We start from the raw sequence: 20,258 nt of genomic DNA, 5'->3' as shown, positions 1-20,258 counted from the left end.
TTCCTTCATCGTGGCCTATCTCTGAGTTATTTAAAATGGGAAAAGGAAGTCTCATTTCCGCTACCAACCATTCATCTCACATCTTTGGCAACTATCTGTTTAGTGGAAGAAATGGCTCATGCCTATCGTTCCCATACTTTACAACTGAGACTTACCACCACAACTGCTCCTGATATGCCCACCCCTCCACCATCATTTGGATAAAAGGCCTTTGTATTAAAGTTAGGGAATAATGAAAGTTAATTGGATGCACACTTCTGATATGCACACTCGTCCAAGAGTTAGGGAATAATGAAAGTTAATAAGATCTGAGGTATAAAAGTGCTCTATCAAGTAGGTGACTTAAAGCTTAATTGACTATCTCGTAACGAGTGGTGTGTTAAAAATAACGAAAAAAAAAAAAAAAATAGTCCCACTTTGATATACACGATTTAAGAAAAACAATGTGTGAATGAGGCTTTGTGTTTCAACAATTTTTGATGCGATCCAACGATCCAATCCGGATCGGCATTCTTTAAAGGAAACGTGTTTGGTGACTCATCCGACTCACTGGTAAATATGCGATCCTGTTGCGTTTGGCCATCTATGTATACAATCTTGGGTAGGATCCCGGTATTTGAGAATCTCTGTTCCACAAGCTAGGCCTGGAGAAATAAGGATGCCAAATGTTTTAGAAATTTCCACAATAGAAGCAAGTGATAAGAAATTAATAAATCTATTTAATGAAAGTCGGCAAAATGAATTTGGTGATTTTTATGGTCAAGGTGGAGATTGTTAGATTTGTTGATAGTCAAAGTCACTATACCTATATTTTATTAAAAAAATTGAGAGTAATATGAAAAAGAAAATGGGGGCTTCTTTGGGGAATAAAATAAAGCCCAAGCGATCTCTATAAAAGAGGACCAATTGCATCCTTTTGAGGGTCACCTCCTAGGGGTTATGGGAAGGAATCTTGAATATGGAGATAAGTCTCCAAGAGAGAGAGAGAAAACACAGAGAGAAAGTCTCTTGATTACTTTCAAGTTGCTCTTTTTGGTAGCGGTAGGAGAAGAAGATGTTGATCATTTGTGTTACTTGGTCGAGAGAGCGGGTTTAGAAGGGAAGATCAATAAGGTTCTTACTGATGTTTAGAAATAGGTATATATTTTGTGATAAAAAAATTGTAATCGTCATTGTAATATTGGATTTCTACTTGCCAAAACTATGAATATAGCCTTATGGGGTTAACCACGTAAATCATGTGTTGTGGTGGTATGGTTTTTAATTTTTGTTTTATTTCTTGTACTCGATTTGTAGTTGTATTTGTCTACTTCACATTTAGCCTTCTATGTACACGATCTTGGGTGGGATCATGGTATTTGGGATTCTTGGTCCTGCATACTATAACTCTACAATCACTCGTAAAATATCCATCTCAAACATTTAAGATTTGATAATCTCAACTATTGTGGTTTACGTATATAGAATATTTTATTTTTGAAAGTTAAAAATTACGGTTTTTCATATGTTTTTCCACCCTCCGATTTGATATAGTGAAATTATAATTTTCAACATCCATCATTAACATTGATACCTAATGCATAAGGAGACACACCTTTTTTGATGAGCCGGTGGCTCACCAAAACCGTGTCCTTTTTAAAAACCCTGAGTCAACTTACCCCGCATGTGCTCTCCACAAAGGGTGTTTTGTAGGCATAGTCTTGCATGTTCTCTTCACATTGGATCATTTGTAGGCTTCCCCCATCTATGTAAAAAATATTCTAATGAATACGTGACATCCATTTTTATGATGCAAATGCTCTTCCAATTATCATTTCAAGTTTAGTAGAAATAATTTTTAAAGGGGAAATACCATCGTTCCCTCTATTTTTTGTTTCTATATCTTAATAGACCGAATGAGTCAAAATATATCTCCTAACCCCTTGATTAACCATACGTACTTTTAACTATTTTTTTAGCACTAACAAATATAAAAAAGATATATTTTAAACCCTTCATCTCTTTACGTGATATATACCCCCCAAATTTCTCTCTCTATAATATTCACCCTCTTTGTCTCTCTAAGGGGGAGAGAGAGAGTGAGCGACACGGGGAAGGGGAGAGAGAGTGGGAAAACAGGTAGAGAGTGACAGATTTAGAAGAAAATTACGGGAAAAGGGAAATGATGATGTTTAGAAAGGCTATATCTTTCTTATATTTGTTTGGGGCAAAAAAATAAGTTTGAATGGGGTAAACTTAGCTTAGGGGGTTAAAAGATATAAAACTTATAATTTTTATAACCCAAGATATGTTTTGAAAACTTCGATCGACTGAGATATAAAACCTAAAATTGGGAGGTACGAAGATACTTTCCCATTTTAAATAGAACAACCAGGATAAAAAAAATGAAAAACCAATGCATAATTGCTATGATGGATAATTTGTTTAAACATATATAAAGCCTACCGATAACTAAATAAATATAAAAATAACTTTAGAGAATTACTACCAACTATGAAGAAGCAAAATTGCTAATAACATTTCAAAATAATAAAATACTATGCAAATTATTACTTTCTTTCAGTCTTATAAAAAGCATATTTAGTGAGTCAACATCACCTGTTGTGAGGAGGTACAACAAGGATGGATGTCTCATAAATGAGGAGACACATGTTTTGATGAGTCCGTTGACTCACCAAAACTTTGTCCCTATCACATGAGTAGAAATAGGAGGCTATGGTCAAAGCCATCTTGTGTCAAGGTATCTCGCCTTATTTGGAAATAATATCACTATAGATATCTATGGGCAAAAAAGGTAAAAGGGAATGCACACTATAAGAATATGGAGGTAGAAAATTTAAATTTAGATTTCACAATGCTGTTTCTATTGGCTAAAAATTAAGTTTATATTTTATTTTTTATTTCATTTTAAATATTTATTTGAATTTTGGGGTTTCTGTTTTTTTTAAACATAATTAAATAAATATGATAATTTTTTTTTTAAATAAAAAGGAAATTACATTTAAATGGATGGTGATGATAGAATAGGAGATAATAGACAAAGCTATTAAACTATTGAGTTTGCTCACAAAAGTGGATGCTGTACAGCGAAAAGTGGGCTGATTTTGTCTCTCATCAGCGGCCATGGTAGAGGTTGCTAACGGATTAGAGAAACTCATAAGCAGTGGTGACAACTCCAAATATTTGACAGAAAAGTGCATCCTTCCTTTTGAAGAACGACTCAAGTTCTCTTCCGATGAATCCCTTTCTGAATCCATTCCTGTAATCGATCTCAGTTGTGTTTCTGATGGTTTAGGTCGACAAAATATTATCCGGCAGATCTCTAAAGCCTCTTAAGACAATGGATTTTTTCAGGTCAGGTCATCTCTCTCTCTCTCTCTCTCTCTCTCTCTCTCTCTCTCTCATTTCTTCCATAACAAAAAGGTTCGGATTGCCTAGAACCGGCTGCTGATTGTGGCTGATTTTGGGCGTTTAGGGTGGTCAAGTGAGGAACTCAAGAAAAAAGTGAAATTATCTGAAATATACTTTAGTTTTTGTCTAATAAAAAAAAAAAAAATACGCTCAAATTTCACGACCTTCATCCATCCCTTTTTTCTTCAAAATCTTGAAATCCATAAAATTGACGGTCCAAAAAATGCATTATAAGATGCCCTATTTCTAAAACTTTAAATTCAGTTTTTTTTCCTAATGTCTATGCATCTTGATGTCGGGATGATCAATTTGATTATATTTGAGCAGCAAAATAAACTCTTCTAGTGAAATTTTTGAGTTGTACGCTAATTTGATTGTTAAGAGCCTCAACTCTATGTAAACTTTTTCTTTTCTAAAATACCTGTACCTATTTTTCACAATTTTTTGTATTTTGTTTTAATTAAAATTTAAACATATTTATCGTATTTTTTGAGTTTATCTAAAATTGTTTAACCCTTTTTAGCCTGGCTAATATCTGCTTGGTTAGGACCGGTTACCAAGACTGGTTCTAGGTTACCCACACCCGGCCATGGCTCGGGTCAATTCCCGGGTGGTGATTTGTAACACTGATCATCAATATGTTCACCTGCTTGATCGTTCTCTCTTTCCCATATAATTAGTAAATATTGCTCTTCTTGTTAAATGTATTGGACTAGATCATTAACAATGGCGTTCCAAAAAATGTTATTAAAGACATGCTAGGTGTTGCCACATAGTTTTTTGAGAAGCCCATATAAGAGAGTGCAAAGCTTTACTCTGAGGACCCCAAAACACAAGTTAGAGTTTGCACAAGTTTGAACTTTAAAAGCAAGGTTCAGTTATGGAGAGATTTTCTGAGGCATCCATGCCATCCATTAGAGGATTACATCGACTCATAGCCCATAAAGCCAGAAAATTACAGGTATTTATGTTTAAATTTGTCAGAGAATGTGTACTATGAGACCATTTATCTTTGTTACAAAGAGATCACAATTGCTAATAGTAATTAGATGTTGATTATGAAAGAGAAGTATGGTTGTGACCTCCTTGTTATAAAAGTAAATAGCATTTTTATATATTTTTCTAATTTTCGACACTAAATGGTGATTACAAATTCAATTATTTTACATCCTACAGCTGTGAGTGATTAAGAGTAGTATTTCTTAAAAATAACTTTTTAATATTTTCTTTGATTTATTAATAAGATCAACAAATCTAAGTCATGTATGCATATATTCCTTCATACTGTGGCTGTAGCACTATGAAATCTAATGTTTCAACAATAGGGAGATCGAGCATATCTATAAATACTAAAAACTCTTAAAATTAGATAATCTAGATAATATGCACCAGATATACTAGTTTTAGAAGTCAAACTTTTTGTATTGGTACATGTGGAGGTTGAAATGATCGACTTGGAGCTAGAACAATCTTTCACAATAGGTCCCTATTGTGCACCTTATAAAAATATTTTCCATGTTACTTTCATAAAAATAAAATCAAACACCTAAATGGGATGTTATATAATTGGGAAAATTATAGTTACCCACCAAATTAGAATTTCAAGGGATATTAATAAAAATAAATCAAATACCTAAGTGAGATGTTAGATAATCTACCAAATTAGAATTTCTTGGGATATCCCCCGTAGCAAACCCCGCCACCCCAAAAAAAAAAAAACTTTTGATATCACACTATTAATCCAAACTTTGTCTTTTTTATGCCCATCTAAAGCAAAAATTGTTACTTCTTTTGGACTATAATATCCACAGTTTAACCCTTGTTTCCTGCTTTCACTTTCTAGGCCTACTCTTGGCCAGCATAATTTCAACATAAGCTGATCCGACACATGTTGTGTCGGAATTGTATCAGGGGATGCCTCGAAAGTAAAATTTGGAGGTGCCTATTATTTTTGAAAAATTTTGACCCTACTTTCTAAGCATGTAATCCCCCAATACTTTTTGAATCATTCCCTAACTCCAAAATTTTTATTTTTTCAACTACCCCGCTAAATCATAAAGCAGGGTCATTTAGGACAAAAATACCCCATATTTTAATCCATGTTTGATGCCCAATATGTGCCAGTTATGCGCAAAAATATGTCGGTCTGAATTTTTATCTTCAAAATGGCCATTTTTGGCACAAAAATGTGTTCGATTTGCTTTTGACAATGTGCTGGTCCTACAGAAATGTGCCAGACCAGCTTCGGATATTGAGATTCCACTAGTCTGGCACAAAATACGTCAGACTGATTTATATTAGAATTGTGTCGTTTTGGCACATTTTGTGTCAAACCAGGTTAGAGAGAGGTTGAGTGGAAAACGTGGATTAAAACGAAGATATTTTGGTCCAAAAAAGTCACCCTTTGTGCTGGAGTAGTGCAAAAATAAAAAGTTCTAGGGAATATCTAGAAAGTTCGATTTGGGGGTATCTATGGTTTTTTCTATAGTTTTCCCTTGAAAATTTGCACTTGGAATACTTTTTTTCAACAATTAAATATTTTAATAGTAGTGCAGCCCTATGAAAATAAGTAAAGCTTTACCATATAACTCATCGAAAATTACAATTCAAGCATTGACAAACCTTTACATAGATAATCTGAGCTTGAACATTACAGTTGTGGAAAAAAAAAAAAAAACGATTTCAAGTTCTAAAAATAGTGTATATTAAAAAATTATCTAGACCATCCATTTCGTCCCAAAAATAAGCATATACATCCACACGATTTGTGCTATTTTATGAATTTCAAATTTGAATGTCGGTGTTGGAAATTGATTTTAGAGCCATTATGAAGATTTTTGTTGCCTAGATGTATGAGGATTTGAGATGAGACTTTATTTTACTTTCATAAAGCTTAAGCCTTATTGAAACTTCATCCTTTTCTAAATTCCCGTTCAGCTCGGATCAAAATTTGACAGCTAAGATGTCAATCAATCCAATGCTCTCGCCCTAGAGAGATAAGCCCTAATAGTGGTCAAGATTCGATGGCTAAAATGTGGCCCAACAATATGGTCTCGTCCTAGAGAGAGGAAAAAAAAATTTGTCTGTGGTCCTAGAGAGATAGAAAAGTCCAAATTAGTGTATGGTCCTAAAGAGGTGAAGATTGCCCAATGGTCCTAGTAGTTTTGAAAGCTATAGGTTGCATAGTGTGCTTGTATTTGACATAATATAACTATGATATGTATGATGGTGTAAACTCCATCATGATATAACTAACATGGATTGTATACAATGAGGTCATTTATGGTTCGATGTGAAATTGATGTGTTACAAAATTCGAAAAAATTCCTTTTGAAGTTGGAGCTTGGTCATTGGAATAATTGCAGCCACCCAATTTCACATCCAATGGTCAAGATTAATGTGACCACCTTGTATCAAAGATAAATGGTCTCATTCTATACTTTCCCAAATTATAATTTTTATGATCATGGAAAATCCTTGATTATAAGTGTCATCACCGTCCAATCAGTTCTTTGGTGTTGATGAAAGTAAGTAGACCTAGCATGGCTAGGTGGCTTTGTACAATGTCATCCACCCCCTCGGCATCTCCCTACCGTATTGGTTGGACCCTGATTATGTTTAAGGTTTGTATACTGTGAGATTATTTATTTTTTATACAAGGAGGTCACTATTTTTGGATATGAAATTCAAGAGATGAAATTGTGTCATAACACTCAAAATATATTATTTTGGACTTTGTGCCCAAACAATGATATACCCTCAAATACATGATCTCAAATCTCACATCTTTGTATCAAAAGTAAATAGTATCATTGTATACATTTCTTTATATTTAAGGCTACAAATTGTTTGGTCATACGGAATATGGTCATGTTTTATTTTTATTTATTTAAAGAAGGGTAAGTAAGTGGGCATATTGGCCTCTACTTTAGGGTGAAAATTATAGAGGATAAAAACCAAGGTTTTCGAAACATGATGGAATGAAATACATTACAAAGAGAGAAAAGATAGTGACAAAAAGAGTTACGTGGTTTGGCAAGTCTCTTATATATACAGGATATCAAAGTTCTCTTTCGTTAATCAGAAAAATATTATGCAGGTATGGAGAATACAAGGGTTACATGCTCTCTCAAGCCCTGAAACATAACTCTTCTCTCTCTAGAACACCAACCCAAAGGCTAAAGAAAACTAACCATTTCGCTAAACTTTTCCTTGCATTGTTTTCTCTCTACTAAACATAACTTTTTTAAAGAGGAAACTCATATGCAACCATGTGACCGGTCTTCTCTCTGCCTATGTTATAGGAGTTAGGAAAGGTTTCTCTCTTCCCATGGGTACCCTCTTTCCCATATCCACATGATTTCAAATCCTAAAAAATAGGATTACTATATATATAAGAAATGTAAGTAATTATAAAAAAAAATGAAGTTTCCTGAAATAGAAAACATGTATTCATGTTATTAACATTCTCTCGCTTGAAGACATGTTAATATTTTGACTTAACATGTCTAAAAACTGTTGCCCACCGGTTACTAATCATCAGGTAACCACAAACTCCAAGGAAGTCCTGCACCAAATGAACTTCCCCTTTCTAATGGGCATAGTTAATATATCCGTTGAATTTTCATCACTATGACTTTTTTGCAATAAAATTCTTTCATGTTGTACTACATCATGGATAATGTGATATTGAACATCAATATATTTAGTCACTTCATAGAAGATTGAATTCCTTGCTAGAAACAAGGCACTCTGGTTTTCGTAATGAAGCGGTAAATTTTTTGCACAAATCGAAATTCACCAGGTAAAATCTTTAGCCAAATTGCTTCTTTGGATGCATAAGTAAATAACATATATTCAGCCACTGTGGAAAACAAAGTCACCATAGATTGCAACTAACCGCACCACCTCCCAAAGAAAAACCATTTCTGGTATATCCAAGTTCACTACAAAATCTGCATCAACACAAACGATGACTTTCAAATCCTTTCTATTGCAACAACTACTAGCATTGCAAATTCTCTTCAAATACCGATGGATCCACTTCACAACAGTCTAGTGATAAGGACCAATATTTACCTTATATCTGCTCACAACTCCCACTGCTTGTGTTATATCAAATATGATGCCAGTGATAACAAAGATGTGCCTCCCTACAACTGATGTATTTGGTACATGAGACCTCCGTGTTGTCTCTGCTTCAGTGCTAGGACAATGTTTCAATGGCAAATTCATAGGCATAGGAATGAGGTACTAACTTGTTTAGCATTTTGCATATTGAAACCCTACAAAACCCTCTCCACATAACTCTTCTGGAGAACCAAATTTCTTGTTTTTCCGGCCTTTATTACATGCATCCTAGGAATTCAATTAATGACTCTCAAATCATTTATCTCATATACTCTAGTCAACTGAGCTTTAAGTGTTGCAATATTCTCTTTGTTTGGTTATGCAATAAACTTGTCATCGACATATAATAACAAGGTAGTAACGTTTCCATCGCTACATCTACGAAAATATGTACAATGGACGGCTTCACATCTATAAAAATTGAAGCTCAATATGAAAGTGTCAAATCATTTGTACCAACATCTCGACGTCTGTTTCGACCCATACAAAAATTTCCTGAGCCTACAAACAAATTCTCTTTACCTTCCTTAATAAAGCCTTCAGGTTGGGTCATATAAATTTATTATTTTAAGTCATCATTAAAAAAAGCACTTTTCACATATAATTGTTTCAACTTAAAATAAAAAATAGTAATCATCACTCAAACAACTCTAATAGTGGACATGTACACAACAAGAGAAAAAATCTCATAAAAAACAATACCTGATATTTGAGCATAGTCTTTCAAAACCAATCGAGCTCTATACATTTCAATAGTATCATCAGAAGTGTTATTTTTCTTGAAGACCCCCCTCCTACCAACTGCCTTTCGTTCATCTCATAATTCGACGAGGTCTGTGTCTTATTTATCTATAGGCCTTCTATCAGTTCTTCCATGGATGCCCTCTATTGACAAGCTTCATCGACCTCACATACTTCACGATAAGAACATGATTCCCCCTCCTCTGTTAGGTAAGCGTAAGACAAGGCCTAGTCATTGAGCCCCATATAAGTCTTCTTAAGTCTATCAGATCTTTTCAATTCAACACTACCTAAATATTTTTCAAGCACTTGGATAATTTCAGGCTTTTAGTCTTGACCAATATCTCACTGGTTCTCATGGGTGCATTCCATTTGAATAATTTTTGCTTCTGGCTTATCTTTTGTTTTTCTGCATGGAATTTTCATTAAAGATAACATCTCGGCTTACTATAATCTTGTAGTTAGTAGGATCCCACCAGCTATAACCTTTCGTACCATCAAAAGAGCTAATAAAAACACACATTTTGGATTTTTGCATCAAACTTAGTTCTTTTCTCCTTTAGAATAAATTAATATGCAGCACACCTAAAAACATGAAGGAAAGAATAATCAACAGGTTTACCTGTCCAAACCACTTCTAGTTCTTGTAGCTAATAACAGAGCTGTGAGACATCATAATTAGGAAACAAGCTGTACTAACTGCTTCTGCTCAGAACACTACTCTAACCCGACAACACTTAATATACACCTAGCACGCTCTATAGTGGTACGATTAATCTTATCTACAATACCAGTTTGTTGAGGTGTTTCACGATCTGTCAACCTCCTAGCAATACCATGCTCACTATAAAAATTATTTAATTCACTAAGATAAAGATCCCCCTCATTATCGGTTCTTAGACACTTGATGTTCTTACCTTTATGATTTTCTCCCAATGCCTTAAATTTTTTTGAATAATCAACGGCGTCTGATGTCTTTTTCAGCTACGAAACACATGTTTTTCTTTAAAAATCATCAATAAAAGTGACAAAATATGCATCACCCTTTCCACAATGTTTTCCTAATATTTTTCTAAAGAGAGAGGTGATTGGAAAAAATAGCTTATTTTGTTTGGGGTAGTTATTGCGATAAAGAAAACAAAGTAAGGGGAGGAAATGAGGAGGGGATGGAATGATATATACTTTCAAAAATTAACACCGCACGATAATAAAAATGGGAGAGGGGTTGTTACGAAATTGAATTTTTGTGGGGTCTATATGAAATTGTCCTTTTTCTTTCTGGTTAAACACCATTTTTTCCTTCGAAATTCTGCTTCTATTATAAAACGAAAGGCATGCTTCCATCTATTCTAGTGATGGGTTTTATCGAGTAGAATTCTAGGCTTGTTGGGATCAAATCTTTATCACTAATAATTTACTATTTCAATAAAGTAAATCTTGATAATAGATTATCTATTCTTTGACAATGTCTCTTATAAAATTATATGAAAAACATATATGGAATTTCACATATAAGTTTAACTTTTTTAAAAGTTATCTTTATTTTATTCAAAATAAATTTTCCGAATATCACGTGTTTTTAGCCATAAATAACACAAAACAAAAAAGTTTAAAAAATAAAAAAAAATTATTAAATATTATATGTTACAATGTATGTACAAAACAACTAATAAAATAATATTGAGCTGGGTATGTTAGTTTCAGATGACAGTATTAATTATCATTCAAGGGCCCCTATAACTATGTTTTATTAATAGGTGTGACATTCGGACAACCAAGTTGCTAGAGACTTTCTATACCCAACTTAAGAGAGATAGCAATTGAAGGTTCTTTTCTTTTTTTCTTTGTTTTCATCATTTGGTTGAGGCACATAATCAACATATACTTGAAACCCGGCTATCCAGATATGAAATCATCGATTTGGACTGGGAATCAGCCAAGACCAAAGACATTTGGACAAAGTATTGATATTGGTCTGGTATCCCCCCTAAAACCGCCTCTCATATTTTTTTTTTTTTTTTTGTTTTCAAGCTTACCTAACACAATGGAGACCTCTTCTTGTAGGGAGGTAGCTAGCAAGTATGTTCTTGAGATCAAGGCATTGATACTAAAGCTCTTGGCTTTATTATCTGAAGGACTTGGACTTGATTCTGGTTATTTGAATGAGAAATTTGGCAAGCATAATCAAATACAGTTGATAAATTACTATCCTCCATGTCCTGATCCCAACCTAACACTTGGGCTGCCAGGGCATTCCGATCGGAATGGCATTACAATTCTTTTGCAAGATGAAGTAGGAGGATTGCAAGTGCTCAAAGATGGAAAATGGATCATCGTGAAACCGGAGAAAAATGCTTTTGTGGTTAATATAGCCGATCAATTGCCGGTACGATACAAAGCACTTCTCATTATTCTTATGATGCAGCCTAGTTTACCGTTATAATCACTGGGCTCTTCTTATGAAACTTTCAATGCAGCCCATATTTCAAATCATATCGCGCTATTTTTAAACATGGAGTTTCAAAGTTTTCACATATGTCAATACAAGGCTCACGTTATTTGTACTAACCAAATGTTTTTAATTGTTATTATAAATGGATTAATCACATTGTGCTATTTTTATACAAGGAGCTACAAAGTATTCACATATGTCAGTGCTAGGCTCACATTGTTTATAATAACTATGACCTATTGTTTTTGGGTATTTTTGGGGGGTAATTTAATGAGAAATGAATTTCTTACTTATGGTAGAATTGGAATTCAAGATGTCAAGTTATAGTGCCCAGCCACCTTGTCAAGCTGAATAAGAAGTTGTTGTAATAAGGTTCGATGTGTTTCATGGATCCAATTTGAAAAGCATCTTTATTTCCACAAAATAGAAAAATGGCCCTTAATGAGTCCATGTTTTTAGGAGTTCAGATACAATTTATGGGAGTCCATTGTAGGAAAATAAATATGTCATCTCGACAGTCAGATGTCAATCCTTGACGGTTGGGGTATGCTGTTCTTCCGGCTCTGGGTTTTGATTTTCTTTTAGCGGTACAACAACACACTCCAACTATTTCGATTGGACATATGAGGGTCGTGGTGATGTGATTTTATGTATAGTTTTTACTTGGCAATTGAATATTCCAAAAAGATTTTCTGCACACCCACAAAAGCATATTGCAGATTCATTCCCTTTGCTCAAATCCCAAATGATATTCTACTCCCTCGGAAGTATACTGTCCATTTATTTCCTCAGATAAAACCCCACCTAGGACCCCAAAGTTTTGAGATATAACGTCTTTAATACATATATTAACCTCAACAAAAATTTTTTTTTAATTGCACCCCCTAAACACTTGAAAAGGATAATATATCAAGATTGAGTAAAAACTGTCCAGTTTACAGAGGGTGAGACCTAAGTATCCTGAAAAGGATTATATCTCAAGATTGAGTAGAAACCGTCCGATTTTTAGAGGGTAAGATCTAAATATTAGAAAACTCAAACTTAAACTTTTTTCTTCCTTTGTAAATAATTATCTTAATATTTTGAAGTAGTTCCCAAAAATTCAGCTCGTAAAAATCCTCGAGTAGGTCATCTGACCGATGCAGTAGAACTGAGTATATAGAATGCATTCAAATTTTGGACTGTTTGAGAACTTCTTTTATTTTTTATTTGTTTTAATACTGATCCAGTTAATCTAATTTCTTAAGTTCATTCTAAAGCTTCATGTTGAGAAAACACACCAAATATGTGTCCTAGCTGAGGGAGTAGATGTACATTACTAATTTATTCCCCCCCCCCATAGGAGTTTGGGGACTTGAATATCATCACTAGCTCTTTTTAGTTTTCTATCTCTCTTACAGTCTTTCACTTTCTGTTCTATGCTATCATGTGCCTTATCATACAAAAAAATAGAGAGATTTATGTGTTGGTGTGAATGGTTTAGGTTATCAGCAACGGGAGGTTCAAAAGCGTGGAACACCGTGCAATTACGAATTCTACATCCTCTCGAATTTCATTGCCAACATTTTATGGTCCCTCTTTGGATGCATCAATTGGGCCTGCCAATGAATTAGTGAGCAAAGAAAGCCCTGCAATTTACAGGAGTTACACATTTGGGGAGTTCTTTGACAGGTTTTTTAGCCAGGAACTCAAGGGGAAAACAGTCCTTGACCACTTCAAGTATTGTGCAGAGTGAAAATTTCTAGGGCTTAGCATCCTGAACCACAATGAGTTTGATGCAATTGGTGACATGGTTGTCATTATTCTACAGCTTACTTGGCTCCATATGGTGAATGCATTTTGTTAAAATGAGGGTTTCAAGTCCTGTACTGGACACAACTGTTTTCAATGGTAGTGTGCCTTTACCTAAATATATAATGTTGGAAGGTAGAATAGAGATTGCAACAACAATTTGAGAGTATCATTTAATAGAAATTGGTTATATATTTGCTAAATAGCATATGTAAAAGAGGATCTGAAAAACAATATGTTGAAAATATAACTTAAATTTATTATAATCATAAGAAAATTACTTATGTAGGCTCGAATTTTATTGTTCAGTTCCTCGGCTCTATACCCCTTTGTAAAAACCCCTTATTTTTAAAGTTGATTGTTAAAGTTCCTCTAATTTTTGTTTCATTTGATTCATACGTAACTGTTGGCCTCACAGAGTCAAGTCCTCTGGCATGAATGGGGATGTGCGCAGCAGAATCCAGATTTTCGGGACACAAAATATACCAGAAACGATGTGCGTATGTTTATGAGTTGAAAAATCAAGCAATAAAACAAATAAAATAGAAATGACTTACTAATATCGAGATTTTACGTGGTTCACCTTTTAGGCTACGTCCGCTGGATAATAAGATCAGATCCACTGTTAAAAATAATGTTTCGCATGTTCTTCCAAGAAGTAAGTTCTTAGAACTCTCTGATTTCTTCTAATGACTTTATCTATCTTTTTTTTCCCTCTCTGAGGTTCATCTTTCTCTCATAGGCTACTTCTCTTTCCCAGAGGCATTCTATCACCAATTATCAAGAAGTTCTCTAAAATACTTGAGTTCTATAAGCTCAAGGTCGATCTACTCCCAAATCGGGGAGATACGTTAGGTCGGTGCATGATTTGCTTTTGGTTTAGGAAATAGGTCTTTAGTATAAGTAGAGATTATCTTTAATTATCGTTTCGAAAGAGAAGTTAACACGAGATTTAAGGAGATCTAGATAAAAATTGAGGGTTTTCGATAGGATAGAAAGAGAGATAAATAAAAGGGAGTTAAAAGTTAGGAGATTAGAGAGAAACACGTGGAAAGAGAAAAAAATAGGGAGATAAATAGTGAGAAAATAGGGTGGGAAAGAAAAACATGGAAGAGAGGGAGATCTTTTGTCGTTCTTTTATTTCTTTAATTATTTGGTTTGTTCAAAGTTCATTTGGTGGGAGATGTCTCTTCATTTTGGGGTGAATTCCCTTGCAAAAATTGGGAGATGGTAGATGTCACATCCCAAGAATTTACAATACTATTATTCCTGAGATGTGACGGACAAAACATATATACATCTATTGATAGGACAAATTTACAGTGGCGAGGTCTTACATAGTAAATAAAGAAAGCTAGCACAACAACAGTATCTTCCAAGGTTGATCTTGACTAGCACTCAAAATGAATCCGTAGTTATCCTGAAATTTTTTTTTACCATAGTTTGATGAGTTTGGCTACTCAGTAAGTGATCATCATAATCCTAAAAATAATCATGATTGAAAGACATCAATATTTTTCAAAATGAGATCTATTAACAGAAATGCATCAACAGTTTCACTTTCAATAAATGCATAATTTAAGTATAATCCGAGTAATTAAAATGCTTATAACACTTTTAACGACAGTACATAATTCAAAGGATTTCACAAAATACCCTACTGGCGTCCCAAGTAGGTCACCTATATACCCCATCAGCGTCTTGATGGGTTCACTTAATCCCTATCGGCGTCCCAGATAGGTCCACTTAATCCCTGCAGGTCCACTTATACCTCACCGGCTTACCGGATGAGTCCACTTAATCCCTACCGGCGTCCCAGATAGGGTCCACTTATACCTCACCGGCGAACCGGGTGAGTCCACTTGCATACTTAAATTATTTCTAAATCTCTTTAAACATTCGAAAGCAGCAATATCATGTACTCAACATATCACTGAAACCATTAATATGAATTTCACTTAAACCATTAACAACAGTCACTCTCTATAACATTTCAAAAATAACCAATCAAATATTTTGGGCTCAAATTTAGAATGGTAGCAGTTTGTAAAGGCATTCTAGCATAATTGCCAATTTAATATGTATAGAAAAACTCTTATAAAAATTCAAGAATACAGAATTATCACAATTTATGGAATATCAATTCACAAATTAACATTTCACAACAATACTATAATCAATTACAAAAATGTCAATTTTTTTAAATAATAAGGCAGTCATTTGCACAGAAATATCACAATTTTACTAAAAGCAGAAATATCACATTTATTTCTAACAATAGACAAGAAAAATAAATAATTTTATTTTCCTAATTTACAGCATTCAAAATTTCTAACATAGATAAAATATCACAATTTTTATTAAAAAGATTATTTTTCAAGATAATGGGGTCACGTGCGCATAAAATTTATCGCGCCTAAAATTCATGATAATAAGCAGAAATAATTATTTCATTTCATTTTTAAAAAGAATGGATTATTTTTCGAGACAATGGGGTCACTTACACACAAAACTTATAAAATAAAGATCCTGGACGGAAATATCACTATTTATTAAAAACAGACTATTTTTCAGAAAGACGATATCACTTACCCACAATTATTTGAGAGGGAGCTTCCGATAAAAAAATTCGGTTCGAGAGAGAAGTTCACTGTGTTTCGACCAGAGAGAGAGATCTCAAAATTTTGTTTTAGGGTGGGAGTGCGCACATCCCCTATTTAAATTCTTATAACGTATTATTATATTGTTTTATTACGCTCTACCTCATACCTGAGGTGTCGCGTTAAAAGTCTGCTTTTATCGTACGAAAACCACGTCCGCTAAAGGACGTTGCCAGCTGCAAGCAGCAGGAGGCAAAAGCAGGCAAAGCAAAAGTTAAACCAAAGTAAAAGTTTTGAAAATAGTGATGGTCCCCAAGGACCATCATACTCAATCAGACCATCACCTATTAAAAGCACCATTTTCCCCCGTTTTTTTTTTTTTTTTTTTTTTTTTTTTTTGAACTTTTAGGATTGTTACAGTATATTCTATCAACTTATTATTATTATGATTATTGTTGTGGTTCCAGTTTTATTTTCTCCTAGGAGTACTTATACCCGCTTCTGCATCATATCACTATGGACATCGGTGAACAAAAAGGGTAAAGTGAATGCAAAATATAAGAAAATAGAGGGAGAAAGAAAAAAAAACAAACAAAAATATCATGGACGGGTTGAAGGGTATGCAAGCACCTTTCCATTATAGGAGATTTCACAATGTTGAAATCTAATGGCTCAAATTTAATTTTATTTTGGGGGTTTGTATAAGGTTGCAAACTTAAACAATCCAATTAAGGCGCACCTCCAAATTTTATGATAACATGTATTTTTGGTGTAAAAAATTCTTTAGATTATTTCAAATCTATTTTTATCTTTAAATATAAAATTTTAAACTTAAAAAATGGGTAAAATCAAGTAGATCTATAAACATATGAAAATCTTGAAAATGAACGGTCTGGTAAAAGTGTTGTAAAATGCAATATTTTTGGTACTCAAAATCTTTCTTTTTTCTTCTTCTTATCGTACATCTCGATGTCGAGATGATCAATTGGAGGGTTTTTTTTCTTCATAGCCATACTTTTCAATGGCTTATCTCCGAGCTATTTAAAATGGGAAAAGGAAGTCTCATTTCCCCTACCAACCATTCATCTCACATATTTGGCAACTATCTGTTTAGTGGAGAAAATGGCTCATGCCTATCGTTCCCATACTTCGCAATCGAGACTCGACATCACAACTGCTGCAGATATGCACACTCCTCCACCGTCATTTGAATAAAAGGCATCTATTTTAGCATTAGGGAATAATGAAAGTTAATTGGATGGACACTCCTGATATGCACACTCCTCCAAGAGTTAGTCCAACGTGAGGGAATAATGAAAGTTAATAAGATGCAAGGTATAAAAGTGCCCTATCAAGTAAGTGACTTAAAGCTTAATTGACCATCTCGTAACGAGTGTTGTCTTAAAAATAAAGAAAAAAAAAAAGAATAGTCCTAATTTGATATACATGATTTTGGAAAAACAATGTGTGAATGAGGCTTTGTGTCTCGACAATTTTTGATGCGATCCAATTCGGATCGACATTCTTTAAAGGAAAATTTGTTTTTGACTCAGTCGACTCACCGGTAAATATGAGATCCTCTTGGGTTTTGCCATCTATGTGCACGATCTTGGGTAGGATCCCGGTATTTGAGATTCTCGATTTCGCAAGCTAGGGGTCCTGGTAACCTTACAATTGGTATTAGAGGACAAGGTGTGTACGGGGCTAAGACTTTTATTAAGAAAAATATGAATAGTGAAGTTTGTTGGATACATGGTTTGAGGTGGAGAAATAAGGATGCCAAGTGTATTAGTAAATTCCACAATAGAAGCAAGTGATAAGAAATTAAGAAATCTATTCAATGAAAGTCAGCAAGCTGAATTTGGTGATTTTTACGATCAAGGTGGAGATTGTTAGATTTGTTGATAGTCAAAGTCACCATACCTATATTTTATTCAAAAAGTTGGGAGTAATTTGAGAAAAGAAAACGGGGGCTTCTTTGGGGAACAAAATAAAGCCCAAGCGATCGTTATAAAAGAGGACCAAAGGAAGACATAATACTCATCCTTTTGAGGGTCACCTCCTAGGGGTTATGGGAACGAATCTTCAATATGGAGATAAGTCTCCAAGAGAGAGAGAAAAAAAGAGAGAAAGTCTCTCAATTGCTTTCAAGTTGCTCTTTTCGGTAGCAGCATAGCGGTAGGAGAAGTAGATATTGATCAATTGTGTTACTCGGTCGGGAGAGCTTGTTTAAAAGGGAAGATCAATGTGGTTCTTATTGATGTTTAGAAATATGTATATATTTTGTAACAAAAATGGTAATCGTCATTGTAATATTAGATTTCTACTTGCCAAAACTGTGAATATAACCTGATGGGGTTAACCACGTAAATCATGTGTTGTGGTGGTATAGTTTTTTATTATTGTTTTATTTCTTGCACTCGATTTGTAGTTGTATTTGTCTACTTCACATTTAGCCTTCTATGTACACGATCTTGGGTGGCATCATGATATTTGGGACTCTAGGTCCCACATACTACACGGTCCAAATAACCCAACAATCACTCTTAAAATATCGTTCTGAAACATTTAAGATTTGATAATCTCAACTATTGTGGTTTACGTATATAGAAAATTTTAGTTTTGAAAATAAAAAAGTATGGTTTTTAATATGTTTTTCCACCCTCCGTTTTGATATAGTGAAATTATATTTTTCGACATTCATTATTAACATGGATGCCTAATGCATAAGGACACACACCTATTTTGGTAAGCCGGTGGCTCACCAAAACCGTGTCTGTGCTCTCCACAAAGGGTGTTTTGTAGGCTTAGTCTTGCATGTTCTCTTCACATAGGATCATTTGTAGGTTTTCCCCATCTATGCAAAAAATATTCTAATGAATATGTAACATCCATTATTATGATGCTAACGCTCTTCCATTTGTCATTTAAAATTTAGTAGAAAAAATTTTTAAAGGAAAAATCCCATCGTTCCCTCTATTTTGTTGTTTCCATATTTTAATAGACCGAATGATTCAAAATATATTTTCTAACCCCTTGATTAACCTTACCCACTTTTCACTATTTTTTAAGCACTAACAAATAAAAAAAAGATATGCGCATTCTAAACCCTTCATCTCTTTATGTGATATATTCTCCCCAAATTTCTCTCTCTTTAACATTCACCCTATTTGTCTCTCTTAGGAGGGAGAGAGAGTGAGCGACACGGGAAAGGGGAGAGAGAGTGGGAAAAAAGGTTGAGAGAGACAGATTTAGGAGAATTACGTAAAAAGGGAAATGATGATGTTTAGAAAGGATATGTCTTTTTTATATTTGTTTAGAAAGGATATGTCTTTTTTATATTTTTTATATTTGAAAGGGAAAAACTTAGCATAGGGGGTTAAAAGATATAAAACTTAGAATTTTTATAGCCCAAGATATGCTTTGAAAACTTTGATCGACCGAGATATAAAACATAAAAATGGGAGGTACGAAGATACTTTCCCATTTTAAATAGAACAACCAGTATAAAAAAAAATGAAAAAAAAATACATAATTGCTATAATGGATAATTTGTTTAAACGTATATAAACCCTACCAATAACTAAATAAATATAAAAATAACTATAGAGAGTTACTGCCAACTATGAAGAAGCAGAATTTCTAATAACATATCAAAATTATAAGATAATATTGAAATTATTATTTTGTGAGTCAGCATCACCTATTGTGAGGAGGTACAGCAAGGATGGATGTGTCATAAATGAGGAGATACTTGTTTTGATGAGTCCGTTGACTCACCAAAACTTTGTCCTTATCACATCAGTAGAACAAGGAGACAATGGTCAAACCCACCTTGTGTCAATGTATCTCGCCTTATTTGGAAATAATATCCATATAGATATCTATGGCCAAAAAAGGTAAAAGGGGATGCACACTATAGGAAAATGGAGGGAGAAAAATTGAATTTAGATTTCACAATGCTGTTTTTATTGGCTAAAAATTATTTTTATTTTTTATTTTTTATTTGATTTAAAATATTTATCTGAATTTTGGGGTTTAGGTTTTGTTTTAAACATAACTAAATAAATATGATAAAAAGTACTTTTAAATTAAAACTATTTTAAACTAAATTAAATTAAAATGGACGGTGA

General features: G+C 33.8%; 1 protein-coding gene across 1 annotated transcript; it reads left to right on the top strand.

The window, feature by feature from the left end:
- Nucleotides 1–11,322: 11,322 nt before the first annotated feature.
- On the top strand, nucleotides 11,323–13,728 carry LOC105421159 (protein DMR6-LIKE OXYGENASE 1-like). The gene is made up of 2 exons (XM_011627534.2): nucleotides 11,323–11,668; nucleotides 13,218–13,728. The coding sequence occupies exons 1-2, from the start codon at nucleotides 11,327–11,329 to the stop codon at nucleotides 13,467–13,469; spliced, it is 594 nt and encodes a 197-aa protein (XP_011625836.1). The 5' UTR covers nucleotides 11,323–11,326; the 3' UTR covers nucleotides 13,470–13,728.
- Nucleotides 13,729–20,258: the final 6,530 nt, after the last annotated feature.

This window comes from Amborella trichopoda, chromosome 7, assembly GCF_054954075.1.
Source record: "Amborella trichopoda isolate Santa Cruz 75 chromosome 7, AtrichopodaSantaCruz75HAP2 v2.0, whole genome shotgun sequence".
NCBI classification, from domain to species: Eukaryota; Viridiplantae; Streptophyta; class Magnoliopsida; order Amborellales; family Amborellaceae; genus Amborella; species Amborella trichopoda.
Note: the sequence above shows the minus strand (reverse complement) of the source record. Positions and strands in the feature narration are given on the sequence as shown.